A 25,407-nucleotide genomic window follows, 5' to 3' on the forward strand; every position below is an offset into this window, starting at 1 on the left:
GTGGGCCGTCTTAGCATCAACACTCTCTGTTAACCAGAGCAAAGTGTTCACTGACCAGCAGTGTCAACCTGAGATTCTGTCGAAACCACTCGTCGTAGACCGCGTCGTAAAGCATAGCCTCAAACTCTAGCGGTGTCAGGGTAAGGATGTTCTGCTTCGGGTTCGAAATTGCCCACACAGCGGTGTGGACCGCCGTCGCGAGAGCCCTCGTGGCCGCAGCAACTGCAGCAACGATGCTTTCGCTCTGCACCATCGAAACGCAGTGAAGACGCTCGTCTCCAAAGTGAGACTGGTGATTTAGTCGTCTCAGATTGGTCAGTCTGGAGACGATGAACCTAGCCGATCGAGCTAATAACTGGCCAATCAAAAATAAGAAAAAATGTCGCCACATCGTCTAAGACGATCGAAAGCCGAGACGTAGAGACGTAATGGCTCCAATCCCAGATCTAACTTATAGTAGTACATCAGTAGTAATTTTAGTAGTAGTGATATACCTACTAACTACTATTATATTCTGGGGACTACTACCGAGCAAACGAAGCCTCGCGCCCAAGAGGCATCACTAGCGATGGCGCGCGACGACGAGGAGGACGAGGCGCAGGTGCAGGCGCTGGCGCAGCTGCAGGAGCTGAAGCGCCTGAGCGAGGCGCGCCAGGCGCTGCGGGCGGCCAACTGCGCGGAGGGCGTGGCGGCCGCGCGCGCGCAGCTGGCGAGCCTCAAGCTCAAGTCGGACATCAAGCGGTCGTCCGCCTTCGTCAAGAAGCTGCGCGTGCTGTCGGAGAGCAACGCGGACTCGCTGCTGCGCGACGCGGCCGAGCTGAACCTCACGCGCTACGTGAGCGAGTGCGTGGCCGCGCTGGCCGACGCGCCGCTCAAGGCGGCGGACCTGGCGGCCGCCGTCAAGGTGGCGTCGCTGCTGCACCAGCGCTACGAGGAGTTCGCGCCCGGCATGGAGCGCGCGCTCATCGGAAGCTTCGAGGCCTCGTACGCCTCGGACGACAAGAGCAAGATGCTGCGGCGCCGCCTGATCCTGCGCCTGCTGTGCGAGCTGTACCTGGCCGGCGTGCTGGACGACGTGCAGGTCATCGCGCACATCATCCAGCGCGTCGCGCGGCGCGAGCAGCCCGGGGCCGGCAAGAGGGGGTCCAAGGGCAACATGTCCATGGGCTCCTCCTCTTCCTCCGGCTCGCAGCAGCTGGAGGTGCCGCTGCTCGTGAGCTTCGCCAAGTCGGTGGGCGTCGACTTCCTCGGCGTGCAGCCCAAGAAGTACAAGGAGATGGAGAAGCAGCTGGCCGACAACGACGACTTCTGTGCCTTCGTGACCGGCCAGGCGCCCGTGGTGCCCAAGGCCGTGCAGCAGCAGTGTCTGGCCTGCTACCTGGAGGCGTACGAGATGATCTGCAAGTTCTACTTGGCGCAGCACGCGACGTTCCTCAAGCTGGACACGCGCAACGAGAAGGAGGAGGTCAACCGCGGAGAAGTGACGGAGGAGCACGTGCAGGAGCTCAAGAACGCCAAGCTGCTGTTCGAGAAGCTGCAGACGAGCGTCAACTCGCTGGCCGACGCGCTGGACCGCGAGGTGCCGCCGCTGCCCGTCGAGGAGAAGGACGACGGATCGGGCCGTGGTGGAATTCTCGTCTGGGAAGGAGGAGAGGGCGGCGGGCGCGAGCTCAGTCGCGACGGCCCTTTCGATGATGAAGCCACGCGCTCATTTTACGAGGATCTTCCGGATCTGCTGGAGTTGGTGCCTGCTGTTGTGCTTGGCCTCACGGAGGCTGATGTGGCGGAGCTCAAAAAGAAGAAGGAGGCTACGGCTAACGCGGACGAAGAAGCTGAAGCGGAGATTGAGGACGAAGCTGAGGGCAATGTCGACGATGACGGGAAAGACGGGGGAGACGCCGACGACGTGACTCTGGAAGATATCGAGGCAGATGCAGCGAAGGACTCTACTGCGACTGATACAGACGAGGAGGAGGGCAAGGGCAAGGAGGACACGGAGGATGCGAGCGCCAGTGCCTCGACAACTTCTTCGAGTGCTGCAACCAACAGCTACCACCACCAACTGGACGCGTTCTTTACTTCCCTGGAGGACCTGGTGAACCGTGATCGCTGTGACAAGGCGGCAGTGGAGTTTTGCTACCGCAACTCAAAGGCGACACGAAACCGCCTCGTGAAGACGCTGTATGCGGTGCCGCGGACTCACTTGGAGCTGCTATCTCATTATGCACGCTTGGTTGCCACGTTGCAGAGCGTGCTGAAGGAGGATATCGGTGGAGAACTCGTGGGTATGCTCGTGGGCGAGTTTCACGGCCTGATCAAAAGGCGCAACCAGTTCCGACTTGAGTCCAAGATCAAGAACATCCGTTTCCTGGCGGAGCTAGTCAAGTTCCGTATCTGCCCGCCGAACACAGGCTTCCGGTGCCTCCAGAAGTGCTTCCAGGACTTCCAGGGACACAACGTGCACGTGGCAACGACGTTCCTCGAGAACTGTGGTCGCTTCCTGTACTGCTCGAAGCACACCCATGTCCGCACGGTCAACTGCTTGAACGTCATGATGAAGCTCAAGGCGGCCAAGCACTTGGACCCGCAGCTGGAGACCCTCGTGGAAAACGCGTACTACATGTGCAAGCCTCCCGAGCGTGTGGAGCGGCAGGTGAAGCAGTACGACCCGATGTACTTGTTCCTGATTAAGGTGCTGTACCAGGACCTCAACGGATCGAACGTCAACAAGGCCGTAAAGACCCTTCGCCGGCTTCCGTGGCAGGAAAGCTCCACTTGTGCTATGGTGCTCAAGGCGCTGCTGAAGGTGACGAAGGGCAAGGTGATGCAAATGAAGTGGATCTGCGAGGTGGTAAAGGGATTGTCGCGATACCACGATGAAGTGCTGGTTCTGCTGGTGGACGATGTGCTGGAGCATATCCGATACGGCTTGGAGGTCAACGACTATCGCGACCACCAACGCAGTCTGGGCTACGTTAAACTCCTGGGAGAGCTTTACAATTGCGGTCTGGTGAGCATGAACGTGGTGGTGGAGACCCTTTACCTCCTGATCAATCACTCGCACGACTTGCTCACGCTACCGCAATACAGCAGCGACAAAATTCCCCCTGCTCAAATGTTGGAGATGAAAAAAATGTTCTTGCTCGTGCCCGACATGCGCTACGACCCTCGCGTGCCCAGTGAAGTGGACGGTCCGACTGAAGTTTTCCGTGTTCGTCTTGTGAGCGCCTTGATTGAGACCTGCAACGGCAGCGGGATCTCCAGCATAACTGGAAACAGCGGCAATTCCAACGAACGAGGCATCTCGAGGCCTCGTCTCGGTCGTTTCATGACTTTCTTCCAGCGCTACCTCTTCTCCAAGACGGAGGTGCCCATGGAAACGGACTTTGTGGTGTTCGACCTGTTCGAGATGCTGTCCAACAGTTTGAAGGACCACTTCAAGAAGTTCGAAACGTGGGAGGAGGTTGACCAGGCTGTCCGGGAGATTCTACGTGGTGACTTGGAGGAGGCTGAGCGTCGTCTGTCGAAGAAGAATGCGGCTCTAGTCATGGCTACGAACGGTCTCGAAAGCGTCGCGGAGGAAGGGTCTCTGTCCCAACCGGCTGACGAAGATGACGAGTTCCTTGAAGACGAGGAGGACGACACGGATGACGACGATGATGATGACGACGACGATGAACAAGACGATGACGATCACGCTGGAGGCGACGACGGCGACGAGGATGACGAGGATGATGACGATGAGGACGACGATGAAGATGACGATGACGACGACGAGGAAGACGAAGACGAGGAGGAGGAGCACCTTATTATTCACGACCGCATTCAGAAGAGCGAGGAGGACGAGGAGTTCGAGAAGGCCTTCAAGTCGATGATGCACGGGAGCACCGACACCCGCAAGCCCGCGGCGCGCGTCAATGTGGACAAGATGGCGATTCCTACCGTTGTGAAGAGCTCCGCTTCGCTCACGCCCGCGGGCCCGCGTGGAATGCTGGCGCTTGATGCCAACGGGTCCCCCGACGGCGTGGTGTTCCGCATGCTGCGGCGCGGCAACAAGGGCAAGGTGGAGGCCCGTCAATTGGTGGTGCCCGAGGCGTCGTCTCTGGCCCAGCACAGCCATCGCCAGGAGAACGCTGGAAAGAAGGAGCAGTCGGAGCTGAAGCGTCTCGTGCTCCAGAACATGGAGCGTGATGACTTTATGAATGACGGACCTCCCATGGACGGCATGCCAAGCTTCGGCCCTCCTCCTCCGCGCCCCAATGTCAACTACGGGAACCAGACGGGCGGACAGCAGGCGGGTGAGGTCCGCATGGGATTCGGAGGCGGCAGTGAGTGGAACAACGCGGAGTTCGGGCTGCGTCGGGGCAAAGGGTATCGTGGGACGAAGTAGGCCTCGTATCGTGGGAGCAGTTGGGTGGCGATTGGCAGAGCGGACCCCGGCTTTTGACTCGTGTCGGGTGAGAATGATACGTTCGTCTTCGGAACTCCCAAAGCGAGAGGAGTTGGCACAGATCACTGCGTGAAGCGCGAGCGCTGGGGACGCCACTGCAATGGAAGCTGCCACTTTAGGTAACTGACCTTTATGATGAGCCGTGAAGTCGAGGGACTGTAAGATGGTAGCGTCAGCAAGCGCAAGCATGAGGTGAAGAGGCCCTCATCAGCTCTGCAGTGGCAAGTCGACGGAGTTATGAGGACTTAGCTAGAAAGCAGTGACATTCGGAGCGTAGAGCTCTTGGAGCGAGGGCTAGTGTATCGATGGCTTGATGTGCCCGACCTCCCTCCCTACCTCAGTTGAAATACCCCTTCTGGCTCCGATGGGAGCGGTGACAGCTCTCGTTTGCCGGTGTAGTTGGCTTCTTGTGTGTTGTGTTGGCTATAGTAGACGCGGCGAGGCACGCGGCACTGTACTTGTGATGCTGTTCCCGCCCATCATTTTGCTGTTCGAACTCGATCGGCGGTTTGCAGTGCCACCAAAGTCATGAAACCGAGACACAAAGGCAGAGAAGTCGGTTTGCAGTGCCACCAAAGTCATGAAACCGAGACACAAAGGCAGAGAAGTCATAACACAAAATGGCCCGAGGGCTCTCTTATTAACAGCGGTAGCGGTACGAAGCGAATCGTTTGCTCTCAGTCCTCCCTGCACTTAGCACGCGGTGGGGGTAGCGGCAGTGGTGGCAGCGGGCGTGACGGCGGGGGTCGACTCCTGCGCGGGCGTGTCCTGCTGGGCGGGCGAGTCCGCGGCGGGGGCAGCCGTGGTGGAAGCGGGGGTCTCAGCAGCGGGGGCGGTCGTGGCGGCCGGGGCCGGGGCGGCCGTGGTGGCGGCGGGGGCCTCCGTGGCGGGCGAGGACGCGGACGTGCAACCGGGCTCGAAGTTGTCGGCCAGGCTCTTGACGTTCATGACGGCGCCGCTCGTGGGGATCGACAGGTCGCAGTCGGGCGGGTTGGTGGCCTGCACGTTCTTGATGAGCTCGTGGCACGCGTCCACCTTGCACATGGCGGCGGTCTGCTCGGCCGTCGGCAGCGACGTGGCGTACAGCATGTTGTAGCCCGAGTCCGTGGCGCACGTGTTGAGCGCCGTGCCCTGCAGGAGGCCCACCATGGACGTGTAGGCCGAGGCCTGCTGCGTGGCCGAGCAGGCCTCACCGTTGACGGAGGCGACGAAGGCCAGGGCGGCGGCGGCGACGGCGAAGTGCGAGTTCATCTTGAGTGTGGTGGGGTAGGGAGGTGGGGTGAGCTGCGGAAGGCGAGTTGCAGAATGAATCAGTGGAGGCGGCCCGCATTGTACAGTAGGTGAACTTGCCGGGCCCCGTGCGTTCGAACAGCGCAAGGGCGCGGTACAGCATCAATCTGGGCCGGCCTGAGCCTGCGGCTGGACAAGAGCCGCTACGTCCCATGTTGACTCAAGTGTCCATAGTGCCAACCTGCTGCAAGTCCTGCCTGGCGTATCTGAGCCAAAAGTGGGTGTCATGGGACCTGGTTGTGGCCGTGTCTTCACCTTTATCGCGCCATTGAACCGGTAATTTCGCGGCTTTGCCAGTGTTGCAGGTGTGAAAAAGATGTACTGTATCCTTGCGCCCGGACTCTCGTGAAGTACTGTCAACGAGTCCGCGAGAGCCCGGGCGGGTGTATCCTCTTGCAACTGTCCCATAGCGGATCCCGGCGGCGTCTGCAGGTGAGTAACAAGCCTTGCGTCAATGGGCCAACGCGCAGGTGAAGCCTCCGACTCGAAGTTCCAGCAGTTGACTGCTGCTGCAGTCGTGGCGATATCCCGCCAAACTTCACGAAGCGCCCCTGACTGCACTGTAGACTGTATCCGATACTGTACTGTACAGTGCATCGTTGCTATTGTTGCACTGAGAGTTTAGAGCCAAATTTGCTTTACACTCGGCTCCCTACACGATGCTATGCCATTGTGACGCACCTCGATGAAGACGCAGAGAGCGTGGATACATTCATCAGCCTTCGCTTGTTGCGAGAGTTTTGCACTGGGGCAGGGTTCATGATCCCACATGGACTCCATGATAGAGGGGTATCGGATACACTTCAACACTACAGTTTTGAATGGCAGGTCTGCTTGACGAAGCCCACAAAAGCAACAATACATAATGGCAATGAGGGATAACGCAATAATGAGATGCTATTCACCAATACCAAATCTGCATCGTCCTTATACTGAAAACGAAGCTCTTGGTCGCAACAACTTAGCAGGCCGTGGCAGTCTGGGTCACTGACGTCGTCGAGTTCGACGCCTCCGTCGTGGGCGTGGTAGCGGCCGGGGTGGCGGCGGGGGCCTCCGTCGCAGCGGACACCGTGGCGCTCTCCGTCGTGGCGCTCTCCGTGGCGGGGGCAGCCGTCGTGGCGGGGGCAGCCGTCGTGGCGGCCGGAGCCTCCGTCGTCGTGGCCGTAGCGGCGCTCGAGGCAGTCGAGGTCGTCGACGTCGACGTAGAGGACAGCGACGAGCACTTGGTCGAGAAGCCGCTCGTCAGGTCCACCACGTTGAGCACCAGCCCGCTCGTCGGCACCGTCAGGTCGCAGTCAGGCGGGTTCAAGGCAGCCACCGACTCGATCAGCGACTTGCAGTTGTCCGACGCGCACATCTTCTCGTACTGCGCGTCGTCCGGCAGCGACGTCGAGTACAGCAGGCTGAAGCCAGACTCGTCCGCGCAGCCCTGGAACGAGCTCAGCGTCAGCACGCTCGCCAGCGACGAGTACGCGCTGGTCTGGTCGGTCGACGAGCACGTCTCGGCGACGGCGGAGCCCACGAAGGCGGCGGCGGCAACGGCGAGGAAGGTCTTCGTGTTCATGGTACCTGCGTTGGCTGAAGAAAGCTGTGTGTCTGGAACAGAGCAAGTTGTGGAATGAGCTTTCGCGTCGATGGTATCCCTGCGAACCGGCAGATGCACCCTACTGTACTGTACGGGAGCCCAGCCTTGGTGTCGGAAGAGCATTCGAACAGGAAGGATATGTTGGGAGTCATGGTGATCGGTGCCATCATCTCCGTGACGCGATAGAAGAAGCCTTTGCAGTCAAAAAAGCTGCGATCATCCTTGGGTGAGTGTGACCTGTTTTCCTTGATATTCATTGATCCTGGGCACGCCCGGATACACTGGTCGAGCAGAGCATTATACTTCTGACAAGATAGTTTTTATCGGGATGCCAATGCTTGACCTGCCGTTCTCGATGCAGGATAGTCGAAGAGTTGCTGAGGGATATGAAACGCATCTTAGGTGGTCTCGACAGTGCAAAGCGCGACGCTGGTCAAGCAGAAACGAAGAGCTGAGGATTTCACCAGGCAACTGCATCGCCGCCACGAGGATCCCTTCAAGATCATGTCCCAGCGCAGTTTCGCTCATCGAGACTCACAGTTTGAATCGATTCCAGTTCGTTCTCGAACTCAAAGCGCAATGCCAACAACCACCGTGGTGCAAAAACCATTGCAGACTGTAACCCCTTGAGGGGCTTAGAAGGTTGGTGGTGAACTCCAGCACCATGATTCCTTCACAGTGCAGCGGTCAACAGCATCAAACTTAGTTGATCGGCTTGCGCTTCGGATCGAAAGGCAGGTCTTGAGCCGTTCAGCTGCGACTTGTATGGCTTCTGATCTGCTGCGTCCCTTTTGCCCAGTTTCGTCGGCGATGGCTTCCGCTCTGCCCAAAATACCAAGTTGAAGTGACTAGCCAATCCCATCACTTGTATATCCCAAACTACACTAGATTAGGTCGTCCAAACAGACTAGTTTGGGCAGTGTATCCGCTCGGGTCGTGTGTCACGGCTGTTCGTCCCACCTCCTGACAGATGTGCAACACCAGTCGTCCCCCAAAAGATACGCTTCAGCTTTGAACCTGGTTCAGACCTGCCGCCATCAGGGACAGCCCGCCATCGCCTGCCCTCCTGACGCCCGGCCAGTTACACGCGCTCGCCCCCCCCCCAGTGGGCCCCCACCCGAGCAAATTTACCGTCCGAGGGCGACTGAAGACTGAAGCTGCCCCTTTCGGACACCAAGCAGGTCAAACGCGGCAGCTGCACGGCATCTCTTCATTCCACAACTTGCTCTGTTCCAGACACACAGCTTTCTTCAGCCAACGCAGGTACCATGAACACGAAGACCTTCCTCGCCGTTGCCGCCGCCGCCTTCGTGGGCTCCGCCGTCGCCGAGACGTGCTCGTCGACCGACCAGACCAGCGCGTACTCGTCGCTGGCGAGCGTGCTGACGCTGAGCTCGTTCCAGGGCTGCGCGGACGAGTCTGGCTTCAGCCTGCTGTACTCGACGTCGCTGCCGGACGACGCGCAGTACGAGAAGATGTGCGCGTCGGACAACTGCAAGTCGCTGATCGAGTCGGTGGCTGCCTTGAACCCGCCTGACTGCGACCTGACGGTGCCGACGAGCGGGCTGGTGCTCAACGTGGTGGACCTGACGAGCGGCTTCTCGACCAAGTGCTCGTCGCTGTCCTCTACGTCGACGTCGACGACCTCGACTGCCTCGAGCGCCGCTACGGCCACGACGACGGAGGCTCCGGCCGCCACGACGGCTGCCCCCGCCACGGAGAGCGCCACGACGGAGAGCGCCACGGTGTCCGCTGCGACGGAGGCCCCCGCCGCCACCCCGGCCGCTACCACGCCCACGACGGAGGCGTCGAACTCGACGACGTCAGTGACCCAGACTGCCACGGCCTGCTAAGTTGTAGGTTTGCGCGGCTGGGCTGTCCACGTATATATCATTCTGGGAGTCGAGTCTCGATTGCCCTGTAATAAACCTTTTCGATATCATAGGTTGGGTTGCTGCTTTGTTTCTTCTTGGATTTTGAGTGCGAATAACCTTAGCTGGATGATTCGCTTTCACGTGGCGGAGGGCCACTGCTACAGAACGGGGCGTTCATGGGAAAGAGATGCAGTATGTTGTAAAGAGACAGACCTACATACCAATTGTCGGATAGACAACCCCGAATGCTACCATAGGCCAATTCTGTCTTGCTGGATGCAGATGCGCCGATGTGTTATTGACTTCAACACGTGATGTTGAAGCGGTTTGGTTTGTCACGGCTGTTGAAGTTGCGTCTAGCCCCAACTACGATGTGGGCCTACACTGTACCATTGTTTGGGAAGCGAACTGTACAGTAGTCGTGAATTTCGCCCCGCAGATGCAGACAACCAGTCAACACACTAAATACAATACAACAGATAGATCAAACCACCGCCCTTCAAAACAAAGTGATCACTCCAATGAAAACGATGTATTATGGACCGTAATTTACGGTCTTGGCACTACCAACTACGACAGCGCTGATCCAAAGTCCAGTCTTCAGCTGCCGAGCCACCAGGCTTCGCAGCACACAAATATAAAGGTCGGTTGTGTCACAAGATACGGGGGTAAACCCCGTCCGCTTAGCAGGCCGTGGCCGTCGAGGTGGTCGAGGTGGTCGTGGCGGTGGCCGTCTCCGTCGAGTTCGACGAAGTGGTCGTGGCGTCGCTGGCGGTCGACGCAGCCGTTGAGGTCGCGGCCGACGTGGTGGAAGCCGTCGTAGTCGTCGCGGCGGTCGAGGTCGAGGTCGTGTCAGCGCTGGTGCTGGCAGCGGTGGACGTCGTCGACGTGGAGGTGGTTGAAGTCGTGCTGGTGCTGGCCGACGAGTCGCTGTCGAGCGACGAGCAAATGCTCGAGAAGCCGTTCGCCAGCTCGTAGACGTTCACCTCCAGGCCGCTCGCGGGGACCTCCAGGGTGCAGTCGGGCGGCTTGAGCGCAATGATGGACTCGATGAGCGACTGGCAGTCGCTGGACGCGCACATCTTGACGTACTCAGCGTCCGTGGGCAGCGACGTGGAGTACAGGAGACTGTAGCCAGAGTCGTCGACACAGCCCTGGAACGAGTCGAGCGTCAGCAGGCTGGCCAGCGTCGTGTAGGCGGAGGTCTGCTGCGAGGACGAGCAGGCGTCGGAGCTGGACGAGCTGGAGGCGGCGGCTGAGCCCACGAGTGCCATGGCGGCGACGGCGAGGATGGTCTGCGCGTTCATGGTTATCTAGTAGCTGTAGGCTAGGATATTGAGGAATGAGGATTGTAGGCCAGTGCTATGTTAGATTGGTTACGTGCGAAGCTTTCACATCTCGCCAGGACTACTTCCGGCGGAAGCGCATGAAGGAGAGTATTTGAGGAGGGGTCTGATCCAGTTTGCGCTCGAGTGGAGTGAAACTGGTCTTTATTGAAAACTTGCTGCGACTTCCTGGGCACCATTTCCATTTCCAGTGTTTTAGCCTCCGAGCAAATCTTCGGTTCCCTATGAATGAAGATGCTGATTGCGGGCTAAGCTTACACCACGGCGTAGTAATGAATGAAACACTAGTACAGCAATGCGTTGCTGTACGATGAAAACATGTTTAGAGTTAGGACAACCGCTCCCCGAGAGCGACTCCTGACGGCAAGATATGCCCAAGCTTTCGTCTGCTCAATGTAGGCGCGAGTCTGGCTGCGCTCGCACGTCCTGATATATAGCGCCCGCGGCAGAACTGCCCTGGGACATGGTCTAAGGCTCCATTACCCGTTCATGACCGAGCATTTGGGCACCCAGACGCACTCCCGCACTATCGGGGTATCGGGTACGTAGGATTCACTCTTCAATCCGATGTCAAACTCCATCGGCCTGAGTGAGGCCGATACAACCCCAGGAGATCTCTATGGTGATTGCTATAGCAACAATCTCCTTGGCCGTCCAGGGACCCTTCCGCAGGCCGCAAAGCAGCTTTCGTAACTTCATCCCATCGAGTTCATTCCTCAATTTTCTCCGCTCTACGCAGACGACACCAGCCTACAGCTACTAGATAACCATGAACGCGCAGACCATCCTCGCCGTCGCCGCCATGGCACTCGTGGGCTCAGCCGCCGCCTCCAGCTCGTCCAGCTCCGACGCCTGCTCGTCCTCGCAGCAGACCTCCGCCTACACGACGCTGGCCAGCCTGCTGACGCTCGACTCGTTCCAGGGCTGTGTCGACGACTCTGGCTACAGTCTCCTGTACTCCACGTCGCTGCCCACGGACGCTGAGTACGTCAAGATGTGCGCGTCCAGCGACTGCCAGTCGCTCATCGAGTCCATCATTGCGCTCAAGCCGCCCGACTGCACCCTGGAGGTCCCCGCGAGCGGCCTGGAGGTGAACGTCTACGAGCTGGCGAACGGCTTCTCGAGCATTTGCTCGTCGCTCGACAGCGACTCGTCGGCCAGCACCAGCACGACTTCAACCACCTCCACGTCGACGACGTCCACCGCTGCCAGCACCAGCGCTGACACGACCTCGACCTCGACCGCCGCGACGACTACGACGGCTTCCACCACGTCGGCCGCGACCTCAACGGCTGCGTCGACCGCCAGCGACGCCACGACCACTTCGTCGAACTCGACGGAGACGGCCACCGCCACGACCACCTCGACCACCTCGACGGCCACGGCCTGCTAAGCGGACGGGGTTTACCCCCGTATCTTGTGACACAACCGACCTTTATATTTGTGTGCTGCGAAGCCTGGTGGCTCGGCAGCTTGAAGACTGGACTTTGGATCAGCGCTGTCGTAGTTGGTAGTGCCAAGACCGTAAATTACGGTCCATAATACATCGTTTTCATTGGAGTGATCACTTTGTTTTGAAGGGCGGTGGTTTGATCTATCTGTTGTATTGTATTTAGTGTGTTGACTGGTTGTCTGCATCTGCGGGGCGAAATTCACGACTACTGTACAGTTCGCTTCCCAAACAATGGTACAGTGTAGGCCCACATCGTAGTTGGGGCTAGACGCAACTTCAACAGCCGTGACAAACCAAACCGCTTCAACATCACGTGTTGAAGTCAATAACACATCGGCGCATCTGCATCCAGCAAGACAGAATTGGCCTATGGTAGCATTCGGGGTTGTCTATCCGACAATTGGTATGTAGGTCTGTCTCTTTACAACATACTGCATCTCTTTCCCATGAACGCCCCGTTCTGTAGCAGTGGCCCTCCGCCACGTGAAAGCGAATCATCCAGCTAAGGTTATTCGCACTCAAAATCCAAGAAGAAACAAAGCAGCAACCCAACCTATGATATCGAAAAGGTTTATTACAGGGCAATCGAGACTCGACTCCCAGAATGATATATACGTGGACAGCCCAGCCGCGCAAACCTACAACTTAGCAGGCCGTGGCAGTCTGGGTCACTGACGTCGTCGAGTTCGACGCCTCCGTCGTGGGCGTGGTAGCGGCCGGGGTGGCGGCGGGGGCCTCCGTCGCAGCGGACACCGTGGCGCTCTCCGTCGTGGCGCTCTCCGTGGCGGGGGCAGCCGTCGTGGCGGGGGCAGCCGTCGTGGCGGCCGGAGCCTCCGTCGTCGTGGCCGTAGCGGCGCTCGAGGCAGTCGAGGTCGTCGACGTCGACGTAGAGGACAGCGACGAGCACTTGGTCGAGAAGCCGCTCGTCAGGTCCACCACGTTGAGCACCAGCCCGCTCGTCGGCACCGTCAGGTCGCAGTCAGGCGGGTTCAAGGCAGCCACCGACTCGATCAGCGACTTGCAGTTGTCCGACGCGCACATCTTCTCGTACTGCGCGTCGTCCGGCAGCGACGTCGAGTACAGCAGGCTGAAGCCAGACTCGTCCGCGCAGCCCTGGAACGAGCTCAGCGTCAGCACGCTCGCCAGCGACGAGTACGCGCTGGTCTGGTCGGTCGACGAGCACGTCTCGGCGACGGCGGAGCCCACGAAGGCGGCGGCGGCAACGGCGAGGAAGGTCTTCGTGTTCATGGTACCTGCGTTGGCTGAAGAAAGCTGTGTGTCTGGAACAGAGCAAGTTGTGGAATGAAGAGATGCCGTGCAGCTGCCGCGTTTGACCTGCTTGGTGTCCGAAAGGGGCAGCTTCAGTCTTCAGTCGCCCTCGGACGGTAAATTTGCTCGGGTGGGGGCCCACTGGGGGGGGGGCGAGCGCGTGTAACTGGCCGGGCGTCAGGAGGGCAGGCGATGGCGGGCTGTCCCTGATGGCGGCAGGTCTGAACCAGGTTCAAAGCTGAAGCGTATCTTTTGGGGGACGACTGGTGTTGCACATCTGTCAGGAGGTGGGACGAACAGCCGTGACACACGACCCGAGCGGATACACTGCCCAAACTAGTCTGTTTGGACGACCTAATCTAGTGTAGTTTGGGATATACAAGTGATGGGATTGGCTAGTCACTTCAACTTGGTATTTTGGGCAGAGCGGAAGCCATTGCCGACGAAACTGGGCAAAAGGGACGCTGAAGAAATGGACACGAGATCAGATCAGATGCTCATTGTGCAGACCACACCTTCTACGAGCCCTGGGGAGAGCCGGGCTCCTGGGCTCTTGGGTTCAATAGGTTAAGTGAAAGGAGACCTCCAGAACTGTGAGCCCTCGTTAAGGGCTCCCCCTCACCTGTGTTAAATATCTCGCTGATGATTGGCCGTCATTGAAGTATCTCCAGGTTCTAACCTGAAAAGGCATAGGAAAGAGGGCTTCTCCTTGAGGGGAAGGAAGGACTATCAGCGACGCTGGGGTGGCCTCGGAGCGGCTGTACACATATGAGCGGCGCGAGATCTTCTAGTGTGGCGATCTTTGAGCTCGATCTTCTGCATCGATCACGCGAAGTTGCTCGCCTTAAGTCTAGGTAAAATTGACCAATCAGATATTACTATGAAGAGCCCGTCATAGATTTGAAGCTAAATTTGGGGAGCCCTGGTGGGGAGCCAATGGGGAGCCCCAACCAGGGCTCCTTGATCTCGTACTTACCATGAGGGAGCCCATTTTGTGCGACTTTTGGCTCTCGTTTTAGGGGGAGCCCACTTTTGAAGTAGACGGTCGGGCTCGTAGAAGGTGTGGTGCAGACACTGCCGAGTACAGGTACTGGTGTGTGTGACACATAAAGTGTGTACGGTACATGTACTCCGGTATTATAACTTACCGGTACATTACTCTTCCGTCTCTGTGCACTCCTCCAGAGCATGAATCGACTGAAGGCAGACTGGAAAATGTCTGGAGGCTCCGCACTTGCATCTGTAGCACATTGTTTCGTGGCAACTTTGAATTTGAATTTGAATTGATTGCTGTTTAGACGGCTATCTGCTCCCGATACTGCTCAACTCTACAGCCTCGCCAATAGCAATAATAGGCTGCCCTGGGCACGCTTAAGTTTACGCTTTCTGGATGAGAATCACATGGTGATATTGTAGTGCATGTAAGTCGCAGCAGAGCACTAGCGCCAAGAGCCGCCTCATTCTACCAAAGTACCTACTCAAGCAATTTGCCATACTGCGTCATTGCTGCGGTCTTGCATTTGTACGTCGTGTTTCTCGAGTGGTGGCAACCTGCGGCTGACATCGAGCGGGCGCTTGAGTGGACACCGATCTCTCTCCAAAGTGATGATGGCGATGAAACAACTGGGCAACTGGGCGTAGACGAATGAATTCGAGCGTGTCTTCGCCATTTACTAGACTCTTTCAAGGAATAAAACGCCGACATGAATACCAGGGTGGGCTGTGGATTGTGCTGGACGTGAAGTGGGTTTGCGCGTCGTTCCTCATTCGAGCGTTCACTTCTTGGCCTTGCGCTTCGAGCCGTTGCTCCGGTCCTTGAGGGCACAGATCTCACGCAAAATAGGCCCCATCGCGCTGGCGACGGACCACATGCTCTTGCTCTTGCCGTTGTTCGGTCTGGCCACGCGAACTTTTCTCCCAGGCACAAGGGGGAATCGCTGGAGCGTTTGCGACTCGACGTACTGGAGGCATGCAGCCAAGCCCACGCGCTGGGCGATGGTGACGAGGTCCTGTACGGGCTCCACGTACCACCAGCCCTTGTGCGGCTTCGAGCGTTGATCCAGTTGGACGAAAAACTTGGCGCCAAGCTCTTGGTAGATGCTCCTCATCACAGTCTGGAAGGCCTTGCGCGCTGCCGCTTGACGCGTCTTCCTTGCGGAATGGCGACGTCGATCGCTCAGGTACCACCAGCGGCGCCCAGAATGGGCGCTCCCAGACTGCGCGAGCGTGCTTCGCCCAGAACTCCTTGAACGCTGCAGCTAACTTGGACCGCTTCACGGGCAAGGGCAACGTGTCTGGGTCGGAAGACTTGGTTCCAAGGCTCCTGCTCCTCGATGCGATCGAGCACCTCCATGGTGCAGATGTTCAGATCTTCCACCGACGGCGGCATTGCTGCGACTGAAGCCAACTCGGCGAGTGTCGTGATCTCATCGTCGTCTTCCTCCTCGTTCTCCTCCGAGTCACTGCAGGGATCTAATTGGTGTTCTTGTTCCAGTCTCTCTTGAAGTGAAGTCCCGGTCTGCAGCTGCATCTCCGACGCTGGAGCGAACTGTGACTGCATTGACCTCGCTTGGAGAGCCTGAATGTCCACGGGGATGACGCTGACGACCTCGTTGCCGCGACTCACGAACGCACGCACCAGAGCGTCGTCTCCGTTGCAGAACTCGAGGAACATGTCCCGCAGCCAGAAAATGTTCTTGGTGGCCACGCGCGCCGACAGGTAGCGGAAGACGCAGAGCTGGAACTGCTGTGCGTCGGAATTCTCCTTGATCTGCTGAGCCAGCAGGCGAGCCGCTTCCTCTCGGTAGACGCGACTCGTCCTCTCCATGGACATCACCGTCACGATACTCGCTCCGAGACGGATAAAGTCCTGCAGCGTGTGCTCGTTGCCGACGCAGAAGTCGCTGAACATGCGACGCAGCAGAAGCAGGTTCGACGTGTGCAGGCGGTTCTCGAGGAAGTCGCAGAAGAGCAGCAGCGTCAAGAGCGACGGCATCTCGATCTCTCTTGTACCGTGCTCGTGCCAAGGGAAAGCTGCTGGCAGAAAATCTTTTCGACTAATGGCGCAACTTATTGGTAAAGAATTTTGCATCATCGAAAATTTGCCACACAGTACTACACATTGCAACAGCCACCACAGCACCTCTTTACAACACAAGTCATTGATGATACAATGACGCTTAAGCGAAGGCCGGGACTAGAGCAACGATCCCCCTTGGCACAGGACGATGTTGTCGTTGTCGGATTTCAAGAGCGGACTTGTTGAGTTGCGTCGGCCGACCCTTCCTGCTACATACCGCAAAGTGAGACGCTCAGATTGTAGCCGACGCAGACACCAGGCCGCACAAATGATATATCTAGTAGGTTGCTCTCTGGTTGACACCATCAGAGGACTGAATGGACTCACGAACGCAACCATAAAGTCACAACTCCATCGCCGTAACTGCAGTAAAGAAACCAGGTTGAAGCGGAAACTGAGCGCTCAGATCGGACTCCCTTTGATAACAACTTAGTACTATACTCCTCCTCCAAGGCCTCGACTGCTGCGCATTGATGTCCTTGTCCAACGCGACCTCGCTTCATTGCCCTCAGCACTACTGCTCCAAGCGGCAGCAATCCTCCTCGTATGGGCGACGCTCGCCCAGCCATCGCTCCTGCAAGCTCTTCAACCTTGCTGACCAATCAGCGGAGTTGCCCAAATTGCCCAAAACTAGCTTAATTTGGGCTTGTTAGCTGTATCCGCCCAGAGTGTGTAATGTCCCTTCTGACCAATGTGCAACACCAGTCGTCCTCCAAAGATCCGCTTCAGCTTCAGCTCTGACACCAAAAACTGGTTCGCAGTGATCGGACCTCGGTGCAAGGCTGGCTCAGCATCAGGTCGTGGCCCTACAGTGTCTGTAGACTTCAGCCTGCCTCCCAGGCTCCCAGTCAGCTGCAGCGACCAAGTGTGCGCCCTTTTCGGACAGGTAGGCCACCTCTTCATTCCACAACTTGCTCTGTTCCAGACACACAGCTTTCTTCAGCCAACGCAGGTACCATGAACACGAAGACCTTCCTCGCCGTTGCCGCCGCCGCCTTCGTGGGCTCCGCCGTCGCCGAGACGTGCTCGTCGACCGACCAGACCAGCGCGTACTCGTCGCTGGCGAGCGTGCTGACGCTGAGCTCGTTCCAGGGCTGCGCGGACGAGTCTGGCTTCAGCCTGCTGTACTCGACGTCGCTGCCGGACGACGCGCAGTACGAGAAGATGTGCGCGTCGGACAACTGCAAGTCGCTGATCGAGTCGGTGGCTGCCTTGAACCCGCCTGACTGCGACCTGACGGTGCCGACGAGCGGGCTGGTGCTCAACGTGGTGGACCTGACGAGCGGCTTCTCGACCAAGTGCTCGTCGCTGTCCTCTACGTCGACGTCGACGACCTCGACTGCCTCGAGCGCCGCTACGGCCACGACGACGGAGGCTCCGGCCGCCACGACGGCTGCCCCCGCCACGGAGAGCGCCACGACGGAGAGCGCCACGGTGTCCGCTGCGACGGAGGCCCCCGCCGCCACCCCGGCCGCTACCACGCCCACGACGGAGGCGTCGAACTCGACGACGTCAGTGACCCAGACTGCCACGGCCTGCTAAGTTGTAGGTTTGCGCGGCTGGGCTGTCCACGTATATATCATTCTGGGAGTCGAGTCTCGATTGCCCTGTAATAAACCTTTTCGATATCATAGGTTGGGTTGCTGCTTTGTTTCTTCTTGTTGTTTCATTGTGTGTGTTGATCATGGCTTGGGTGGTGTAATCCGAGTCTGTAGCGGTCGTGAGTGCTTGGTGTAGTCCATGGGAGAATCTCGACTGCGGTTGTTTGTAGGTCGAATGATTGTGGCTGCCTCTGTTGGTAGTTGTTGTACCTTTAGTTTTCAAAGCGGAGACGGTAGGAGTTCCAACCTCGGGTACTTCAATCTGCTAAGTCGGAAACAATTGCATGGCGGTCGTGCTAATGTAACGGTCGATGGCATCAGATACGGGGGCGAATGCATCCGATTAGCCTTCGGTTCAACAGGTTTAATCGTTGTCTAGGTTTTGTGTTTGAATTGAGGTACATTGTTGCCACTTAGTTCTTGCTAACGACTACAACGACCGGTCCCACAGATGCTAAGTTAGGATCTGCGGCATTGCTAACCTGTCATCTGCAGGTTGAGGCTTCTTCGTTGCGTATCGCCTCGGTCGCATCGTCCGCAATCGGTATCCGCATCAGGCTCTTCAGCCCCTCCAGTAAAATATGCTGCGTTCGAGTTTGGTAAGGCATCTGCGAGCGGCACAACCGCCATGCAATTGTTTCCGACTTAGCAGATTGAAGTACCCGAGGTTGGAACTCCTACCGTCTCCGCTTTGAAAACTAAAGGTACAACAACTACCAACAGAGGCAGCCACAATCATTCGACCTACAAACAACCGCAGTCGAGATTCTCCCATGGACTACACCAAGCACTCACGACCGCTACAGACTCGGATTACACCACCCAAGCCATGATCAACACACACAATGAAACAACAAGAAGAAACAAAGCAGCAACCCAACCTATGATATCGAAAAGGTTTATTACAGGGCAATCGAGACTCGACTCCCAGAATGATATATACGTGGACAGCCCAGCCGCGCAAACCTACAACTTAGCAGGCCGTGGCAGTCTGGGTCACTGACGTCGTCGAGTTCGACGCCTCCGTCGTGGGCGTGGTAGCGGCCGGGGTGGCGGCGGGGGCCTCCGTCGCAGCGGACACCGTGGCGCTCTCCGTCGTGGCGCTCTCCGTGGCGGGGGCAGCCGTCGTGGCGGCCGGAGCCTCCGTCGTCGTGGCCGTAGCGGCGCTCGAGGCAGTCGAGGTCGTCGACGTCGACGTAGAGGACAGCGACGAGCACTTGGTCGAGAAGCCGCTCGTCAGGTCCACCACGTTGAGCACCAGCCCGCTCGTCGGCACCGTCAGGTCGCAGTCAGGCGGGTTCAAGGCAGCCACCGACTCGATCAGCGACTTGCAGTTGTCCGACGCGCACATCTTCTCGTACTGCGCGTCGTCCGGCAGCGACGTCGAGTACAGCAGGCTGAAGCCAGACTCGTCCGCGCAGCCCTGGAACGAGCTCAGCGTCAGCACGCTCGCCAGCGACGAGTACGCGCTGGTCTGGTCGGTCGACGAGCACGTCTCGGCGACGGCGGAGCCCACGAAGGCGGCGGCGGCAACGGCGAGGAAGGTCTTCGTGTTCATGGTACCTGCGTTGGCTGAAGAAAGCTGTGTGTCTGGAACAGAGCAAGTTGTGGAATGAAGAGGTGGCCTACCTGTCCGAAAAGGGCGCACACTTGGTCGCTGCAGCTGACTGGGAGCCTGGGAGGCAGGCTGAAGTCTACAGACACTGTAGGGCCACGACCTGATGCTGAGCCAGCCTTGCACCGAGGTCCGATCACTGCGAACCAGTTTTTGGTGTCAGAGCTGAAGCTGAAGCGGATCTTTGGAGGACGACTGGTGTTGCACATTGGTCAGAAGGGACATTACACACTCTGGGCGGATACAGCTAACAAGCCCAAATTAAGCTAGTTTTGGGCAATTTGGGCAACTCCGCTGATTGGTCAGCAAGGTTGAAGAGCTTGCAGGAGCGATGGCTGGGCGAGCGTCGCCCATACGAGGAGGATTGCTGCCGCTTGGAGCAGTAGTGCTGAGGGCAATGAAGCGAGGTCGCGTTGGACAAGGACATCAATGCGCAGCAGTCGAGGCCTTGGAGGAGGAGTATAGTACTAAGTTGTTATCAAAGGGAGTCCGATCTGAGCGCTCAGTTTCCGCTTCAACCTGGTTTCTTTACTGCAGTTACGGCGATGGAGTTGTGACTTTATGGTTGCGTTCGTGAGTCCATTCAGTCCTCTGATGGTGTCAACCAGAGAGCAACCTACTAGATATATCATTTGTGCGGTCTGGTGTCTGCGTCGGCTACAATCTGAGCGTCTCACTTTGCGGTATGTAGCAGGAAGGGTCGGCCGACGCAACTCAACAAGTCCGCTCTTGAAATCCGACAACGACAACATCGTCCTGTGCCAAGGGGGATCGTTGCTCTAGTCCCGGCCTTCGCTTAAGCGTCATTGTATCATCAATGACTTGTGTTGTAAAGAGGTGCTGTGGTGGCTGTTGCAATGTGTAGTAAGTACTGTGTGGCAAATTTTCGATGATGCAAAATTCTTTACCAATAAGTTGCGCCATTAGTCGAAAAGATTTTCTGCCAGCAGCTTTCCCTTGGCACGAGCACGGTACAAGAGAGATCGAGATGCCGTCGCTCTTGACGCTGCTGCTCTTCTGCGACTTCCTCGAGAACCGCCTGCACACGTCGAACCTGCTTCTGCTGCGTCGCATGTTCAGCGACTTCTGCGTCGGCAACGAGCACACGCTGCAGGACTTTATCCGTCTCGGAGCGAGTATCGTGACGGTGATGTCCATGGAGAGGACGAGTCGCGTCTACCGAGAGGAAGCGGCTCGCCTGCTGGCTCAGCAGATCAAGGAGAATTCCGACGCACAGCAGTTCCAGCTCTGCGTCTTCCGCTACCTGTCGGCGCGCGTGGCCACCAAGAACATTTTCTGGCTGCGGGACATGTTCCTCGAGTTCTGCAACGGAGACGACGCTCTGGTGCGTGCGTTCGTGAGTCGCGGCAACGAGGTCGTCAGCGTCATCCCCGTGGACATTCAGGCTCTCCAAGCGAGGTCAATGCAGTCACAGTTCGCTCCAGCGTCGGAGATGCAGCTGCAGACCGGGACTTCACTTCAAGAGAGACTGGAACAAGAACACCAATTAGATCCCTGCAGTGACTCGGAGGAGAACGAGGAGGAAGACGACGATGAGATCACGACACTCGCCGAGTTGGCTTCAGTCGCAGCAATGCCGCCGTCGGTGGAAGATCTGAACATCTGCACCATGGAGGTGCTCGATCGCATCGAGGAGCAGGAGCCTTGGAACCAAGTCTTCCGACCCAGACACGTTGCCCTTGCCCGTGAAGCGGTCCAAGTTAGCTGCAGCGTTCAAGGAGTTCTGGGCGAAGCACGCTCGCGCAGTCTGGGAGCGCCCATTCTGGGCGCCGCTGGTGGTACCTGAGCGATCGACGTCGCCATTCCGCAAGGAAGACGCGTCAAGCGGCAGCGCGCAAGGCCTTCCAGACTGTGATGAGGAGCATCTACCAAGAGCTTGGCGCCAAGTTTTTCGTCCAACTGGATCAACGCTCGAAGCCGCACAAGGGCTGGTGGTACGTGGAGCCCGTACAGGACCTCGTCACCATCGCCCAGCGCGTGGGCTTGGCTGCATGCCTCCAGTACGTCGAGTCGCAAACGCTCCAGCGATTCCCCCTTGTGCCTGGGAGAAAAGTTCGCGTGGCCAGACCGAACAACGGCAAGAGCAAGAGCATGTGGTCCGTCGCCAGCGCGATGGGGCCTATTTTGCGTGAGATCTGTGCCCTCAAGGACCGGAGCAACGGCTCGAAGCGCAAGGCCAAGAAGTGAACGCTCGAATGAGGAACGACGCGCAAACCCACTTCACGTCCAGCACAATCCACAGCCCACCCTGGTATTCATGTCGGCGTTTTATTCCTTGAAAGAGTCTAGTAAATGGCGAAGACACGCTCGAATTCATTCGTCTACGCCCAGTTGCCCAGTTGTTTCATCGCCATCATCACTTTGGAGAGAGATCGGTGTCCACTCAAGCGCCCGCTCGATGTCAGCCGCAGGTTGCCACCACTCGAGAAACACGACGTACAAATGCAAGACCGCAGCAATGACGCAAGCCAACATCCCGGCCACTGGGCCGATTCCATGATACAGCTGCAGACGGTGGAGCAGCGAGCTGTCGGGCAGAGCGCACACCTTCTCGTACACTTTCTCCGTGCGCACAGCCACCGCATCCCAGTTGTACATTTTCCCCACTCGGTCGTGGAACTCCTGTCGATCCACGCCGGCCAGTCGAGGCACCGCGGCCAGCACCGCCTCCGCGAGCGCCTCGGGCGTGATGTCCGCAGCGAACTGCACCATGTCAGGGGGCAGCACTTCTGGCACTCCGCCCACGCGCGTACTCACCACAAAGAGCCCGCACGCTGCGGCCTCCAGGATCGCGATACAGAAGCTCTCGGTCAGCGAGCTGTTGAGGAAGATGTGGCCTTGGCACAGCACGTCGCGCACTTGGGAGTGGGGCACGGCGCCGTAGAGCGTCACGCGGTCGTGCAGTCGGTACTTCTCCCGCATCTCCTCGAGCAGCAGTCGCTTGGCCCCGTCGCCGCCGATCAGGAAGCGCACTCTCGAGTCCCGCGCGCACACGATGGGGATGGCCCGGGCCACCAGGTCGATGCCCTTGCGGTAGACCAGCCTCGAGATGATGACGACCGTGATGGGGTCGTCCGGCCCGAGCCGCGTGGCCGGCGACGGGGGCGCGAACTTGGTGGCGTCCACGGCGTTGGGGATGGTGGCCACCCTGTCGGGCCGCAGCGACGCGCGCAGCACGAGGTTCTCTCGACAGGTGTGTGAGACGCCGATGGCCGCGTCCACCGTGGACATGGAGAACTTCATGACCTTGTTGAGGTGCACGCTGGCCGCGTCCGCGAAGCCGAAGAGCGAGTGGTCCGTGTACACGGTCTTGACGCCCAGGCCCAGCGCCTTGGCCTGCAGCAGGCACTCGTGCATGAAGGTGGACGTGGCCTGGTGGCCGTGCACGATCTGCACCTGCTCGCGGACGCAGATGGCCCGGAACAGCGCCAAGTGGCCCACGAACGTCGGGTACGTCACGTTGTCCACCACGGGCGTCACCGGCAGGTAGTAGACCTTGAGGCCGTGCGTCATGTAGCGCACGCCCGCGCGCTGCGTGGGGGTCTCAGCGGCGCTTTCGGAGCCCTTGGCCTTGGGCCCGGGCACGGCGTGCGTGAGCACGATGACCTTGTGGCCGCGCCGCAGCAGGCACTGCGAGAGCGACCACATGTGCATCTCCACGCCGCCCAAGCGCGGGAAGAAGAAGTCGCAGCACATGGCGATGCACAGCCGCCGCCGCCGCTCGGGCGCCATGGCTGCTAGTGTCGTTGGTGTCGTTGTGTAGTGGCTACGTTATGCAGTAGGGTGGGGGATTGGGCGTCAGGGTATGATGGAGGAGAGGTGAGCGAGAGCCAATCGAAAACGCCGAAACCGCGCGCTTCAACTTGCCGAGCTTGGAGAAGTATTCCACAATGAAGAGCGCATCAGCATCAACTGACACTGGTTCAGTAGTGCAAAGGTAAATTGTTGACCTTGTGACGGATTATCTGGTCGAAGTCAACGCGAAACAGTTGCAACACGTAGAATTTACACGGTCAAACATGCCTTCAATCTGCACTTCACTGCTGGTAGCTACACTCCCCAAACAGTGAGCTGCCGGAGATAAAACGACACAAAACAGAGGAATGCGAGATGAAGGACCCCCACGCTCTTAATAACGCTTCAAACGTCGGCCAGTCGTCACTTGTCCTTGGTCTTGGCCTTCAAGGCGACGATCTCGTCCAATATCGGTCGCACTGCAGGGGACGACGACCACATGCTGATACTCTTGCCGTTGGCTCTCAAGAAGAAGTTGCGGGTGACGCCGGGGGCGACTGGGAATCTCGTGAACGCCTCCGACTCGATGTACTTCAGACACGTCGCCAAACCGCAACGCTGCGCCAATGTGAACAAATCCACGACTTGGTCGAGGTAGTACCAACTGCAGTGGCGCTCGGCACTCTGGTCCAGTCGGACGAAGAAAGCCGCCCCAAACTCCTTGTAGACGAGAGGGATGATGTTCTTCTCAAACGAGTTCTGCGCTCTGCTTTGCCGGCCTCTCCGCAGCGTGTGCAGCTCATGGTAGCGCTCGCGAGACAGCGGCGCCCAAAACTGCCGCTCCCAAACAGCTTGGGCGCACGTCTCCCAGAACTCCTGCAGCACCACAACCAGCTTCGGATACTTCTCGGGCGAGTCGAACGGCATTGACATGTCGGCGAAGTTGAAGGCCTGTTTCCACGGCTCCTTGGCCTCCACCCGCTCCAGCGCGTTCATAATGGCCGTGCGGATTTCATCATCCGAGGGCAGAATCGGTCCTTCCACCGTCGGGTTCGTAGCAGCTACGATCGCGTCGCCCTTGGCCGGTGCTAGGACTGCCTCCGCGCGAGTTTGCTTCCTAGCGCGTCTTTCAACGGCATCAGTAACAGCAGCAGCAGCAGCAGCCTCACTGTGTCCATTCGAGTTCTGCTCCAACACTCTTGGCCTCTTTCTCGGCGGAGGTTGCGTCGTCGTCGACGACGCCGCTGCTTCTGAATCCACCATTAACGGCGGCGGGGGCAGCGGGGCCCGACACAAGGCCTGGATGTCCACGGGGATCACACTGATAGGCTCGTTGCCGCGCCGCATGAGCTCACGCAGTAGCGCGTCCTCCCCCCTGCAGAACTCTCTGAACATGTCCCGCAGCCACAAAATGTTCTTGGTCGCCACGCGCGCTAGCAGATAGCGGAACACACAGGGCTCGGATGGAGAAGGGTCCATCTGTGTCGGTTGAGTAGTGTCCATCTGATTCGGTGTGTCTTGGGGGACGTTCTCCGCCTCCGTCTGTTTCTGCTGCGCGAGCAACTGCGCAGCTTCTTGCTGGCGTCGGGCGCTGCTCCTCTCCACGGGCAGCACGGCCACGACGCTCCCGCCCAGGCGCATGAAGTCCAGCAGCGTGTGCTCGTTGCCGGCGAAGAAGTCGGCGAGCATGCGGCGCAGCAGCGACACGCCCATCGTGTGCACGCGGCACTCGAGGAAGTCGCAGAAGAGCAGCAGCCTCGGCAGCGGCGGCGTCGGCATCGCGGCGAACGTAGCTTATCAAAGTCGTTGTGACAGGATTTTCACCAATAGAGGACAAGTTGTTGCACGGTCTCTGCACGCAGGGGAGACCATGAGCAGGACTGCAACCTGCAAGTTGCAGGTGCAGGCTGCAACGCAGGACCAACGCTCAAGAGAAGAAGAAGACGTGGAAGAAGACGGAAGAAGAAGAAAAGAGAAGGACGCGTTTCGATTTTACATGCATTGGTGCGTTAGGACAGAGAGAAGTGAGCTAGCTACAGTGCTGCAGTGTGTAGGAAGTCAACAATCGCCCGCTTCCCTCAGGAAAAAA

The 25,407-nt window shown here is 58.4% G+C and overlaps 9 protein-coding genes across 9 annotated transcripts; 4 read left to right on the forward strand and 5 right to left on the reverse strand.

Moving 5' to 3' along the window:
* Positions 1-568: 568 nt before the first annotated feature.
* On the forward strand, positions 569-4,794 carry PHYSODRAFT_547735 (hypothetical protein; the record flags this gene model as incomplete). Its single annotated transcript, XM_009533865.1, has 3 exons — positions 569-1,252; positions 1,331-3,571; positions 3,800-4,794. The coding sequence occupies 3 exons, from the start codon at positions 569-571 to the stop codon at positions 4,388-4,390; spliced, it is 3,516 nt and encodes a 1,171-aa protein (XP_009532160.1). The 3' UTR covers positions 4,391-4,794.
* A 265-nt stretch (positions 4,795-5,059) lies between these two features.
* Positions 5,060-5,735, reverse strand: PHYSODRAFT_286828 (hypothetical protein). The gene has a single exon (XM_009533866.1). It carries the CDS (start codon positions 5,699-5,701, stop codon positions 5,144-5,146), a length of 558 nt encoding a protein of 185 aa, XP_009532161.1. The 5' UTR covers positions 5,702-5,735; the 3' UTR covers positions 5,060-5,143.
* Positions 5,736-6,620: 885 nt separating this feature from the next.
* On the reverse strand, positions 6,621-7,339 carry SOJ2C (elicitin). Its single transcript, XM_009533867.1, has one exon. It carries the CDS (start codon positions 7,302-7,304, stop codon positions 6,702-6,704), a length of 603 nt encoding a protein of 200 aa, XP_009532162.1. The 5' UTR covers positions 7,305-7,339; the 3' UTR covers positions 6,621-6,701.
* A 1,203-nt stretch (positions 7,340-8,542) lies between these two features.
* PHYSODRAFT_286830 (hypothetical protein) lies at positions 8,543-13,277 on the forward strand. The gene has a single exon (XM_009533868.1). The coding sequence runs from the start codon at positions 11,315-11,317 to the stop codon at positions 11,936-11,938; it is 624 nt and encodes a 207-aa protein (XP_009532163.1). The 5' UTR covers positions 8,543-11,314; the 3' UTR covers positions 11,939-13,277.
* A 1,765-nt stretch (positions 13,278-15,042) lies between these two features.
* On the reverse strand, positions 15,043-16,262 carry PHYSODRAFT_250849 (hypothetical protein; the record flags this gene model as incomplete). The annotated part of the gene is made up of 2 exons (XM_009533869.1): positions 15,043-15,398; positions 15,452-16,262. 2 exons carry the CDS (start codon positions 16,260-16,262, stop codon positions 15,043-15,045), a joined length of 1,167 nt encoding a protein of 388 aa, XP_009532164.1.
* Positions 16,263-17,252: 990 nt separating this feature from the next.
* SOJ2A (elicitin) lies at positions 17,253-19,540 on the forward strand. Its single transcript, XM_009533870.1, has one exon. The coding sequence runs from the start codon at positions 17,304-17,306 to the stop codon at positions 17,886-17,888; it is 585 nt and encodes a 194-aa protein (XP_009532165.1). The 5' UTR covers positions 17,253-17,303; the 3' UTR covers positions 17,889-19,540.
* Positions 19,541-20,550: 1,010 nt separating this feature from the next.
* On the forward strand, positions 20,551-21,770 carry PHYSODRAFT_336326 (hypothetical protein; the record flags this gene model as incomplete). The annotated part of the gene is made up of 2 exons (XM_009533871.1): positions 20,551-21,361; positions 21,415-21,770. The coding sequence occupies 2 exons, from the start codon at positions 20,551-20,553 to the stop codon at positions 21,768-21,770; spliced, it is 1,167 nt and encodes a 388-aa protein (XP_009532166.1).
* Positions 21,771-21,896: 126 nt separating this feature from the next.
* PHYSODRAFT_515380 (hypothetical protein) lies at positions 21,897-23,315 on the reverse strand (the record flags this gene model as incomplete). The annotated part of the gene is made up of 2 exons (XM_009533872.1): positions 21,897-23,126; positions 23,169-23,315. 2 exons carry the CDS (start codon positions 23,313-23,315, stop codon positions 21,897-21,899), a joined length of 1,377 nt encoding a protein of 458 aa, XP_009532167.1.
* Positions 23,316-23,741: 426 nt separating this feature from the next.
* PHYSODRAFT_517687 (hypothetical protein) lies at positions 23,742-25,097 on the reverse strand (the record flags this gene model as incomplete). The annotated part of the gene is made up of 2 exons (XM_009533873.1): positions 23,742-24,395; positions 24,579-25,097. The coding sequence occupies 2 exons, from the start codon at positions 25,095-25,097 to the stop codon at positions 23,742-23,744; spliced, it is 1,173 nt and encodes a 390-aa protein (XP_009532168.1).
* Between the last annotated feature and the right edge of the window lie 310 nt (positions 25,098-25,407).

The sequence above is a fragment of the Phytophthora sojae genome (assembly GCF_000149755.1).
Source record: "Phytophthora sojae unplaced genomic scaffold PHYSOscaffold_7, whole genome shotgun sequence".
NCBI classification, from domain to species: Eukaryota; Oomycota; class Peronosporomycetes; order Peronosporales; family Peronosporaceae; genus Phytophthora; species Phytophthora sojae.

Bases quoted from the DNA above. Each gene is read 5' to 3' on its own strand.
- PHYSODRAFT_286828 (XM_009533866.1), bottom strand. From the start codon at position 5,701: ATGAACTCGCACTTCGCCGTCGCCGCCGCCGCCCTGGCCTTCGTCGCC.
- SOJ2C (XM_009533867.1), bottom strand. From the start codon at position 7,304: ATGAACACGAAGACCTTCCTCGCCGTTGCCGCCGCCGCCTTCGTGGGC.
- PHYSODRAFT_286830 (XM_009533868.1), top strand. From the start codon at position 11,315: ATGAACGCGCAGACCATCCTCGCCGTCGCCGCCATGGCACTCGTGGGC.
- SOJ2A (XM_009533870.1), top strand. From the start codon at position 17,304: ATGAACACGAAGACCTTCCTCGCCGTTGCCGCCGCCGCCTTCGTGGGC.